Consider the following 12823-nt stretch of genomic DNA (forward strand, 5'->3'; position numbering starts at 1 on the left):
AGGGAGCAGACACTACTGTGTGTACCCATCCACCCAGTGTTGAGCCTGGCACACAGTATGCTGCCTTCAGTAAATGTAATTAAAAGGATAAGAAAAGAATAGAGGGCTGGATGTGGTGGCACAAACTTTAATCCCAGTGCCTCGGAGGCAAGGGAGGAAGAATTTCTAAGTTCCAGGCCAGTAAAAAACAAAAAGCAAAAACAAAAAAACCTTGCTTCTATATAATAAGTTCCAGGCTAGCCTGGGCTACATAGTTAGACCAGTGAGACCCTGTCTGAAAGCCCAACTCTAAGACGGAGGAGGAAGAGGAGGAGAAGGAGGACTGGAGATAGTGGAAGGGAGAGAGGACGGGAGGGAGGCATATTCCCCTTCTTCTGTTTTCCCTTCCTCTCTGCTGGCATGTTAAATTCTACAACTTGGTTTTGGAGCCTTTTGTGTGCTCAGGTGTGCTGGTTCTGATGCCCAAACAGAGAATGCCTTAGCTATTAAAACTCAACTCTACTGGGGCTAGAGCGATGGCTCAGTGGTTAAGATCACTTGCTGCTCGTGAAGAGGACTTGGGTTTGGTTTCCAGCATCTATATGGTGGCTCACAGCTGCCTGTAGTTCCAGTTTCAGGTGATCCAATGCCCTCTTCTGTCTTCTGCAAACACTTGCACGCACACGGTTCACATGTACTCACACAGGCACATGTGTACACACATAAAAATAAAAACACTTGCCTCTGTGCAGCTCTTGTCCTCCCCTCAAGGGAGCAAGAAATGGGTTCTGTGGGTTCTGAACACTGAGTCACTAAGGTCAAGGGGGAGGTGGACTGTTGCCCTTTGGTAGAGGAATGTGCAGAGAAGCTGTACTCAGCTAAGTAGGCAAGAGGGAGCCTCAGCCTCAGTGCCTCTGTCGTATAGCGGGTGCCTGGAAAGAGCTCCTGTCTGTATATTCTGTTTGTTCCTGAGCCCTGACTCGGGTGCCCCTGTCTTCCCTCGTCTTTCTGGGTCTTCACCTGCTGGTCTTTTCCTTCCCTTCTCCCTTCGGTGTAAGCTCTGCTGGCTTCTTTAGCGACTTCCTCCCACAGGGTCCTTCCTTCTGCATTCTCAGTTGCCTGAGCAGGCCACAACAGTGTTTTCCATATGGGGTCCACTAGGGGACGAATCATGAACCTGACTCTTAGTTATTATTCCTGTTGCTGTGATAACATGCCTGGTAGAAAGGGGCAAAAGGCTGTACTTTGGCTCACAGTTAGAAGGGACAGAAGTGAAGTCGAGGCAGCAGGAGCTTGGAGCAGCTGATCACATTCACAGTTGTAATAGGAAAGCAGAGGGCAGTGAACCCCACACTGCTGTTCAGCTCCCCCTTTTCAGTGTTTAGTCTGGCATCTCAGCCAGGGAATGGTGCCATCCACAGTGGACAGGTCTTCCCAACTTGATTAACCTAATCAAAATAATCCCCATGTGCATGCCCAGAGGCCTAACTCCTGAGTGATCCTAAATTCTGTCAAATTGATAATTAACACTAATCATAGCACAAACTAATCTATATACTGTACCAAAAAGAGAACCTGTGGGGCGGGGAAAAAGGAAAGTGATAAATTGGGGCCTGCCATTGGGAAGGGATGCTAGGTCCAGATACAGAGATGTGCTATGTGAGTACTTTGAAGAGCTTAGCACATCCTGGGGTTGTGTGCTCATCTCCCTGAAATAATTTATGCTAATCTCGTGATGAAAAATTCATACTGTCTTTGTTGTTGCTAAGCAACCAGCCCAAACATGTTTACTGTGTAAAATCTCTCAGGAAGGCCCTGGGCTGTACTCAGTGCCTGGAGCTGATGGGTGTACAAAGCAGAGACTAATCCAAGCATCAGGGGAGGTTTTGGAAACTGACCTGCAAAGACACAGGGCCCTGTTCGCCTGTCTGGGGAAAACAGCAGCCTGAACAAAATTTTGACTAATGTTTTCTTATTAAGCTCTAGCTAAGTGATCAAATACGTTGCTCTAGAGCCAGACTTCATAAGTTTGGGGTCTTAGAATATGTTACTATGAATATGATGTGAACATGTCACTTAAGCATTCTAGATTCACATTTCTCATCTGTAAAATGCAATTGTCTGGTGCCTATAAAGAACGTACATAGATGGCATTGCCAGGCCTGATGTTTACTATTTTGTGGATGTGGGCCTTTTGTTGTCGTTTGTACAGTTACTAGTCAAGGGATTTACTAACAACAGTCCTTTAAAAAGATGAGAGCTGGGCTGTGGTGGTCTCGGTAGTGCCACATGTGCTTAGCCCGTAGGAAGCATTGGGCTCAAGCCTCTCCCTCCTGCCACCAGCAGCTAACAACAATAGGTAAGTAAAAGGCTGAGAATCTATGGAGATCATCCCTTCAAGCAGCCAGAGTCCAAGCAATTCCAGGAGTGGGGTTAGCAACTCACAGGGCCTCCAGTCATCAAGAACCAACAAAGGGGATGCCCAGAGAGTGGCCACTCAGAGCTGAAGAAAGATGGACTTTAGACTGTGAGTGGCATTGCTCCTGCTCAGCATTTCTCGTGGCTCCCTTTATCTTTCCCATCAGGCAGCACCATCACATGCTCTGGGGCAACTGCTGGCTGCACCTTCTGTCTCCTCAGGAGGAGCGTGTTTGCCTAGGATGAACTCATTACCCTTTAATGGATGATGTGATCAATGTGTTGGTGCAACAGCTGTGTTTGGCCCATCTCACTCATGGGTGTAATGGAAACAAGCAGCCGGAGAACAGTCAAAGGGTTTCTAGGGCACCATTGATGGCATTGTGGCCCCAGTCTCTAGAATCAGCCTTTTATGATGCAGGTGGAGAAACAGTAGCAAATGGATAGTGCCAAGAGGCGGCTTGTGGTGGAACATGTCCAGGAGGGTCTCAGGCCTAAAACTCCCATCATGAGCGTACTGGCCTGGTCTTCCATGATGCCCACAACCCCTATGTCACAATAAGATGACTTAATAGGAGCCATGCTGGTACACAGCTACTTACAGGAAAGCACACAAACAGTAAGGCTAGGTAACTTCTAAAGGAAATAAGCCATGCAGGCAGAACTTAGATTAAGAGGCAGAGCAGGGATCGAAACCCAGCAGCTACCCATTCCCTATTCAGCCTGTCCCTTACTTGCCTGGCAGGGTGGTACCACGCATGCCTCAAGCCTGGCTTCAGGTCTCCTGTAAATGGGAACTTGCCTGTTTGACCTACTTTGTGGTTTGTCCCTCCTAGTCCATGTTACATATGAAATGTTTTCGTTCAGTATATACATCCAGGGGTATCACATGACCTGCTTCCCAGCCGACGTTGTCAGGAGTATGGGAAAAGTAAAGGACACACCCTAGACCTTGTGAGGAAAGGACCCATTTGTGCATATATTATTTGACATAAATTCAGCATTTCTTTGTCCCTTAAAAACTTGGAGCTAAGCTTCGGCTCTAGGCCATCATGTTTCAGGTCTGATGGGATGGGAGAAGTGAGTGAACGGGGCGCTGGTGACAGTGGGTAGCGGGGTGTGGATGGCAGAGTTGATGAGTACTGCTGAAGGCCAAGCAAGGTCACTAAAGTCTCTAGCTACACACTGCCTTTGAGAGGACAGGCAGTAAGTACCAGGTCCTCTGGGAACCCAAGTTACTTGAGAAGGTCCACTTGAGGTCCCAGCCAAGTAAGTGTCACATTAATTGAAACACGACTGTAAAATGAAAGTGTCTTGACCCCTTAGGGTCATGCTAGGAGATGACCTCTGGACGATTAGTGGGGAGGGCAGCTTCTCCGCTCACCCAAGAATGCCAAAAGGGATCACAGAAACCTGAAACCTGAGAAGAGGGAATTCCGTGGAAGGAAGTCAGGGAGGTCTGAAGGCAGCTTACAAATAAATTCAGAGACAGCTGTGGAGAAGAGGGAAGGGTCCTCAGGGCACCTCTCTGAGGGCCACCTCCCTGACTATTTCTTTTTCAAGCCACAGATCAGCTGTAACCAAACTTCCTGGGGTGGACTGAGGTGTCCCACCAGCCCTGGAATGGCCTCTGTAAGAAGACTGAACTGCCCGCATTCCCCAAAGGCTGGGCAGAAGTGAGGTGGGACATTGTCCAAGTAAGGTAGAACAAAGGGACCTGAGGCCAGCCCTAGGGCAAAACTCTGTGACGTGTGACCTGAAGCCAGCAGGGCACGAGGGGGCATGGCACAGAGTGGTCACCCTCTGCCACCTGGCCCTCAGCAGGAGCTGCTGACCACTCGTGCTGTGACCTGATCCCTTCCCTAACTCAAGAAACCCTCAGATAAATCTCCAGGATGCTTAAAGAGGAGAAAGTAAAATCCACAGGCTGTACAGGGACAGTCAATAGCATATACCCAGGAACCGCTACATGTGCGGTCTTTTATTAATATAGTAAATCACAGGATGGAGCAGGGGCTTTAATAAACACCGTAACTTAAAATGGAGTGGTGGTGAGTATAAACGACAGCGGGAGTGTCTGCCACCCCAGCAGCATGTTTTGGGCAAGCTATGATTTTCCTTGAGGCTAAAGTCTTGAGGACCAAGAACACACCCATGCTTTCTTGTTTATAGCCCCCCCTTACAGAAAATGTCAAGTTTCAATTTGAGTTAATGGTGACAAAAACACGACCATTTCCCCCTACTTAAGCCCCTGACCCCTTTAAACTCCATCTGCAGACTCCTGGCAGATTTTTAACCCCTGGGAAGACCCCCAGGCTCTTTTTCAATACCAAGCTTAGTTTTGTTTATCCATTTGGGACATAAATCAGATTCCCAAGGCTACCCTAGAACACCAAAGACATTTCCCAGCAACACAGCCAACAAGATTTGGAAGCACGAGGCAAGAATGCTGCACCTTACAAACACCAGTCCTCACTGGGACACAACTAGCCGCAAGACCTCTGTTGGAACCAGATAGTTACAGACCCCACCCTCCTCCAGCATGGCGTCCTCTCTTTGAGGAACATTTGCAATGAGCATTGCTGACTGTCCTTCAGTCACCTCCCACCCTGCGCCTGCCTCCTTGGCTTCCTTAAAATCAACTGCACTGTCTTTGTTGCTTTATCTGGGTCAGTGGATGAATCAGAGCACAGTGGCCACCAAGACACCTTGAGCTCTCAGGTCCTCATTCTCACACCTATTGATTTAGCCTTTACTGTCAAATTCCCTGGCACCAGAGATGAGCATCATCCTGACGCATGAGCATCACATATCAACAGATATTCATGGGCAGACATCACTGAGCCTCCATAGAACTGGCCCTGGGTTGCAAAGCCACAGCCCCTGCACCCATGTCCCACAGAAAGAAGGCTGGGAGCCTTTGTTTGCTGTGATTTCTTATTTCACAAATGCCAGCTTCTAGGTATTAGGAATAAATAATACGCAGGTGGCTAATATGAATGACAACCAATGTGGTGAGCGCTGCAAAAGGCTTTAGGAGTGATATGGCACACGCGGTCATAGGCATGTTTGTTTCATGGTCCAGTAAGTAAAATCCTCCCTTGGAAGATAGCAGGAAAAGATCTGAACAGAAGCCATCTGTGTGGGAAATGAGTCGGGGACAGAAGACGAAGAAGAATCATCAAGCCAGAGAGGCAAAACTGCAAAAAGAGTAACTGGGGTGAGCCTGGCTGGAGAGACGGGCACCTGCCAGACAGAGGGGGTAGGGGGTTGGCTGGAGGGGCTACTAGCAAGGACTCTAATATCAGACTAGCTTAGGGACAGCCGGGTGGCCTTGGGCAAGTCACTTGCCCTCCCTGAACTTGCGTTTCTGAATTTGTAAATAGAGCTATTCCCTTGTACCTTTGTTGGGCTGTTAAAAGCACAAATATATGTGAAGGTCTTACCAGTGCGGCAGCGAGGCAGCGTGGTGGTGACTAAACCGTGGCTGGCTTGCTGCCACTTATTCTAATGAGGCATTTGGGGGGTTTTAAGTTCTGAGAAATAGTTTGGCACGTCTTTGGCAGATAATCAGAACTGCGTGGGCTACTGGGGGTCAGTAGGACAGTCAGGGGGTCAGTAGGACAGTCGGAAGGGAGCCTGGAGGCTGTTTACTCTAACTGCTCCCCAGTTAGGGACAGGGCTGGAGGGTCACTGCTGAAAGGCAGCAGACTACCATCTGTCTCTCAGGTGTCTCTCAGCCCCGCCAGATGGGAGGGTAAGGCAGCCAGCCACACCCTTACCACTGGGGAGCCCACTGTTCCCACTTCCAGACCACTCCAGGCTGTCATCCCATCACTCACCAGCTCCTGTTTACCAATGACATTGTCACTTGCCTGGGATTCTAAGTGCCTCAAGGACAGCAGCCATTTCCCTCTACTCCCACTACAGTGACCAACAACACAGGCTCCACTCTGGGACCTGGGGGGTGGGGTTCTGAATAATTAATTTACTAGTAAAAGGAGGACTGGCTCAGAGCAAGATCCTCCCAGAAGGCTAAACTCAGGAAATCTGGAAGGTCATGGGAGGTCCTTGATGCATATCTGACCCATGGCCAACCTTCCTCTGGTGCTCCAAGGAGCACTGTCCTCCACCTGAGAAGCATTCTGGAGGTCATATATCATGGAAAAGGCTCTTCCTGCAGACCCGGCAGACTCTGCTGCTGTTCCTGCCTGGGATGCAGAGCCCATAGCCCATTTCCATCTCAGAGGGCTCCGAGGACCACAGATGGAGGGAATAAAAGCTCTCCAATCTCCAGAGACCTCCGGGGATGCTGAGGCTCAGCTGCTAGGAGAGGGGGGTCTTGCCAGCTCCTCCTTATTGGCTGCCTCTGGACTGAGGCATCCCTACTGCCCCTGCTGTCCAGCAGGAGGGACACATAGGGAGGAGGTGCCACCTCCCTTCTGATTATTTCTCAGCCGTTTGCCCTACAGTATCTCTCCCTCTTTCCTCTGGCAGACCCCTCTATGCTTGTCCCCTATGTCTGCAGGCTTCCCCAGTGTCCATCAGAGGATGCCTTAATCCTGCAGCTTCCTCACCCTTTCCAAAGGTACACAGCCTCTCTCCTCTCTGCACACAGTTTCTCTACCCTTATTTCTTTCCCAGCCCTCTCAAGCCCTCATCCCCCATTCTCTTCCACCTCTCTCCCCCATCCCTGGGGGCCACCATGACACGACCCCTGTTGCAGGTCTGCTGTCCTCCTCCCTATCTGGCAAAACATAAGGTGGCCTGGCCATCCCACCTGGCCCGCACTCACCTGTTGGGCTGGCCTGAGCAAACCGGGCCTCGCCTTCTCCGGGTCCGGCTCGCGGTCCCGCGGCAGCAACCCCTTCTTAGGGTGCATATGCCTGCACAGACAGGTGACCCCACACAGCGCAAGGATGCTGGTGGCAGTGCCCAGCGTGGCGCCCAGCGCGATCACAGGCACCGACAGCACCATGGTGCCTGCTTCCCGCGGCTCGCCCGCTTCCCGCTTCCCGCCGCCGGCCTTCTGCACCTCGCGCTCCCGCCTGGCTCCAGCCGTGCTCCAGACTCCGAGGGCGGGGACGCAGCCAGCCGGGAGGGAGGATGACTGTAAGGACGTCAGAGGCGGAGGCTGACCCGGAGGCGCGTCAACAGCTACCCCCTCCTAGCCACCATGTGACCCGCCCCCTATCTCCTATCGGCCAGCCTCAGGTTTGTGCAGGGTCCGTGCCTAATGATCTAAAGTGTACACGCATACGCGCGCTCACACACGTACATACATATATACAAACACACGTACACACACATTGGCAGGTGATAGCCTCAGAGTTGTGTGTGGGTCATTCCTGTTTCTCTCTCTCTCTCTCTCTCTCTCTCTCTCTCTCTCTCTCTCTCTCTCTCTCTCTCTCTCTCACACACACACACACACACACACACACACACACACAGGTAGATGATAACCTTGGGACTGTGTGGGACAATTCCTAGAGTTTTATGTACACACATGTACATAGACACAGATATGCACATACATACACAGATAGATACACTATGTGCACACACACATGTACGAACATACACACATTGACATGTGATAACCTCAGGGTTGTATGGAGCCATTCCTAGTGCTCTACGTATAAACACACACACACACACACACACACACACACAGAGAGAGAGAGAGAGAGAGAGAGAGAGAGAGAGAGAGAGAGACGTACATACACACAGAGGCAGGTGGGTAATCTCATGTTGTCTGGAGTCATTATTAATGCTCTGTGCACGTGTGTGTATACACACGGGCAATTGGACCTAGAAAGGCCTGGGGCTCACTGAAGTCACACAGTGTTAACCTGAGGAACCAGAGCTTCACCCAGGACCTGGAACTCATTTGGGTCACCTCATCAGACTACTAACGTTGGACTTGCCACACCGCCCCTAACCCTGGCCCAGGGCTGCTAAGGAGGCTGGAAAGTGGATGCTCCAAGCTTTGCAAGCACCCACACAGGAGCAGAACCGTCTCATTTCCTGGGTTCCCAGTGGCTTGTTTCTTGCCAAGGACAGATACAGACAAAGGCTGGGAGGGGAGTGGGGCGGGGATGGGGGGGGGGAGACAAAGAGAGAGATGGGGGAAACTGGGGTGCAGCAGGGACTGACTGAGGTAGTGTGGTATCTGACTTGAGGTTCCTATGTACTGGTAGTTATTCTAGGGCTGCACTACAGCTCCTGTGTATTATCTGATCTGATCCACAGGGACCTGACCTCCTACATAGTTAAGGATGCTGAGGGGACACAGGGCCACTGGAAACACTGTCACCATCCTGAGCCTACACTCAAGAGATATTTGCTGATTCCAAGTCCCAAGGCCAGTAAGCATCAGAAGTTGCCGCCCGGGCACACAACTCACAATGTGGAGAACGTGAAGAGGGAAAATGAGAATGTGTGCAGGAAAATGACTGTCTTCACTCTAGAGAGCTGAGCTCTTGGTGGTTTTCATTATGCAGAGGGTTTGATTCGTTGAGAACTAGGTGTGGTTTGCGAGCTCTTCGTGTGCTGAGGGCCTCTGAGAGGGGGCTTGGCAGAATTTAATCCACAGCTTCCATGCAGCTGATGACTCTGGAGTTGGAGACGCCCAGCAGCTCTTGTCTGTCCACCCTCAGGTGTGGTCATTGCCTGGGTCCGCCTTTGCCTCCCCCTGGTTTATCACTTACCCACCGCACAGCGCACCGCCATGACTCTGCGGCTCGGAACCGTTGTTTCTCTACAGAGCGTGATTCTGGAGGTTGGCTGGGCTCAGCTGGGTGGTTTCTGCACAACAGTCTTCTGGGACTGCAGTTATCTAGGGGTCCAGCTGGTGCTGGGCCACCACAAGAAACAGTGGGCAACCCCAGCAGGCGCCCTTGGATCTCCTCCACATGACCTCTTGATGTAGCCAGAGGGAGCCCAGGTTGGCATGCCAGCATGGCAGCCAGGTTCGAAAGAAGGAAGCCTCAATTGCTAGTTCTCCTAAGGCCTGGGCACAGAAGAAAATGTCTTTGCTCAAAGCAGCTAACTTCTTTTCCTAATCCTTTCAACATCTACCAGAATTGATGCTTCTGAAGCCTGTGGTGGAGCCTGACTGTCACATATACAACCTTTCAAAGGTTCTCCATGCATAGACCCCCCAGGGGTGACTTAGATTCAAACACTTTGCTACATGGTTGCTCCTGCTAATCCCTCTGTTTCTCCTCAACTGTCCCCAGCAGATTGCAGATTCATTCAACAATTCAAAACTTAGAGGCTCCACACCACCCATGACTGCACACAGCAGGCACTCAATAATTGTTAAGCAACTCCTCACATGATCATCTCCCTATGGGTTCTAGCAGCTTAGAGGGAGTTCCATCTTCTGTATCAACTCCATTTTATTATATTGATTTTCCCCCCACAGTTATTAGTTATGTGCCTGCTGTATACCAGGGGTGTTTTCCTACTAAGCCCTATTTGTTTACAGCTGTGAAGTGTACTTCTTAAACCCCCACCCCCATCTCCGCTGCTCTATTTAGCAGTCTCTCCCATCAGAACTGTCCTGGGAGGTTCTCTTGGCTCCTGAGTCTGACAGTGCAAGGCATTCTGGGGAGATGGGAGGCTTAATTAACACAGTTGGCTGCAGGTCTCCCAGGCCTGTGCTGCTCCCCTGAGAGACTCTTAATGCCACCAGTCAGAATAAAATCTAAGAGGGGCATGGATGGAAAGTGTCTGAGGGACATCAGACACCTGCCTTGTGGTCCACTGTTGCTATGGTTACGAGGATGCTAGCAGCTGGTGGCCCCAGCCTTGGAAGAAGAGCTTACCTCTTATCTGTTTGATATGCAATGAATCTACTACAGAGGCAGGAGAGGAGCCCAAGACAGCTGAAGCCCAGGGGTTGTCTGGGTGCTGGAATGCCTTTGCTATCCAACCAGACAGCCTTAAACATCCCATCAAAGGGGTAACTTACACTTCCTGTGACTGATATCTAAGAAGTGGCCTTTAATGAAAAGGCATGGCTGGGTTTCTTTGACAAATGAAATCACGTGGTCTGATAAAAGTGGTCGACAGAGTCATCCTGGAAGAATGGATGAGACAGTCTGAAGAAGAGGTCAGTGGATAATTGGGAATGTTCTGTCTGCCAGGATGCCAAGGTCAGACAAGGGCAAGATTCTGGGGGGGGGGGGGGGCGGTGCATCTCAAGTAGAAGGAGGGTCTCCAAGGGCTGTCCCTACCCCCACCCCAGCCTCTGGATGAAATGTTGTCATTGTTATTTTGATGGATGCTTGGATGTTTAAATAGTGGGAGGAGTGACTCCTAGTCTCTAAGATCCTGAAAGGCTATCATCCTGGAGGAGAAAAAAGAAAAAATCAAATGCAGTCACATGGCTTCTCACCATGAGGTAGCTTCTGAGACTCCTTCAAGCCACAATCCCATCATAGGATGTGCTTACACAAAACCAGAGCGCACAGGTCAGCTGAACCCTGTGGTCCCTGTATGCAATTAAGGGACACCATGACTATGGGCTGCACAGAGGCTGCATCCAGCACAATACAAATATTGCTTCACAGTGGCCATTTAATAAGTATAAGGAATGCATTAGAAAATACTAATAATAGTAAGTGCAGTACATACCCAAACCAGTAGCGGCAGTTTGTTGTCAGGACCAAGTATTGTGCTTGAACACAACTGTATGTGCCATGCTTTTCTGTGACTGGTGGTGTAGTATGTCTGCTCCCACAAGCATGGCCACAGACAAGAGAAGAATGCATCACAGTGATGCCTGGTCAGTTCCACTGTCATCTTATGGGAATACAGCATCGAATGGATGGTCACTGGCCACAGCATTCCTGCAATAAAACACACAACACTGTAGAGTGTCAAATATGAGTGACCATGGCCCAGGAACATGGGTTCAGGTTAACCACAAATGTGCTAACTATTTAATGATTTCTTTTTATGGAGATGCTTTGAGTCCCTTGGTGAAAACAACAGCTTTGGGGGTTTTAGCAACCCTGGTGTGTTGGTTTGCATGACAATGTCCCCATGGGCTCCCATATTTGAAGACTTGGTCCCCCAGTTGGTGGTGCCTTATTGGAGGAATTATGTCACTGGGGCTGGCTTTGAGATGGTATAGCTTTGTGCCACTTCCTGTTCTGGATTCTTCAGTTCCCAATGTGTGGCTGAAATGTGACTATCCAGCTTCCTGCTCTTGCTGCCACACCATGCCACACTGTACCTTCCCTGACATTATGGACTCTAACCCTCTGATGCCCAGAAGCCAAAATAAAGTCATCCTTAAGCTGCTTTTGATCATGGTATTTTATCACAGCAACAGAAAAGTAACTAATGCCACAGAGATCTCGTAGGCATGGGTCCTAGATGCCCTCTGGTGGTGTGCTTAGCTTTGGGGTCTCTGGAAGCTAGTGGTTAGTATATCCCAAGGGATTTTTACCAGATAATCACTAGGATGTCAGGGTTGACACGGTAGTGGGCAGCAAATACAACTGCTAAGAAAAAATAAAGGTTGCTCGGGATAATTGTCTCTGGGCCTGCAAGTTTCCAGGGCTCAATGGCACACACATTCTAGCCAGTCAATCCACCTCGGAGATGCTGTTTGGTTTGGTTTGAATTTTGTTTTGTTTTGTTTTGTTTTCTGGGAACTTGAGTTCACAGCTTCCCCCAGCTGACCAAGTGTCCCTTTTGCATGTAGAGGCTAAATACTGGTTTTTGGTTTTGTTTTTTTGGTGTTGATGTTGGTGTTGTTCCATGGCACTGCATAGGCTTATTCCTACAATCTGATGAACCAGAATCAGGAGTGATAGGAAGACAGTCTGAGAGAGAGAGAGAGAGAGAGAGAGAGAGAGAGAGAGAGAGAGAGAAGACAGAGACAGACACAGAGAGAGAAGTCAGAGACAGACACAGAGAGAAGATAGACAGACAGAGAGACAGAGACAGAGAGAAGACAAACAGAGAGAGTGACAGAGACAGACAGAGAGACAGAGAGACAGAGACAGACAGAGAGTTGGTAAAGCCACTAAGGGAGAAAGCCCTGGACCACATAAAATTTTAACAGCCATTATGATTGAGATCTGGTCTTCCCTTCTTTCTTCCTTCCCTTGCCCTTCCCTCCTCTACCATCTCCCCTCCCCTCCCCTGCCATCCACCCTCCCCTCCTCTGTAAATGACATACTGTTTACATGTGACGTATACTCATAATAGGAGTATTATACCCACAAAGGAAACAATCAAGAACACACTATGGGATGAAAATATAAAGGCAGAAGACAGGGAAACAGACACTTTAACCAACCAAAAGCTGTATTTTAGACTAGATTGATCACGTCTACAGCTCCTTGTACTTTGTTTACTGTTATTTAATGTTTAGACTATTCAAAATAATTTATTGCTTTTTAAT

At 49.5% G+C, this 12823-nt stretch overlaps 1 protein-coding gene across 1 annotated transcript in view; it reads right to left on the reverse strand.

Annotated features, from left to right (window-relative positions):
* SYT13 (synaptotagmin 13) overlaps positions 1-7506 on the reverse strand; it is a 39097-nt gene extending 31591 nt beyond the window's left edge. The window contains exon 1 of the mRNA XM_084777157.1: positions 7193-7506. Within this exon, the coding sequence (XP_084633283.1) occupies positions 7193-7375 (183 nt within the window). The 5' untranslated portion in view covers positions 7376-7506. The remainder of the gene's footprint in view (positions 1-7192) is intronic.
* Between the last annotated feature and the right edge of the window lie 5317 nt (positions 7507-12823).

This window comes from Acomys minous (assembly GCF_964271855.1).
Source record: "Acomys minous genome assembly, chromosome: 3".
In the NCBI taxonomy this organism is placed as follows: domain Eukaryota; kingdom Metazoa; phylum Chordata; class Mammalia; order Rodentia; family Muridae; genus Acomys; species Acomys minous.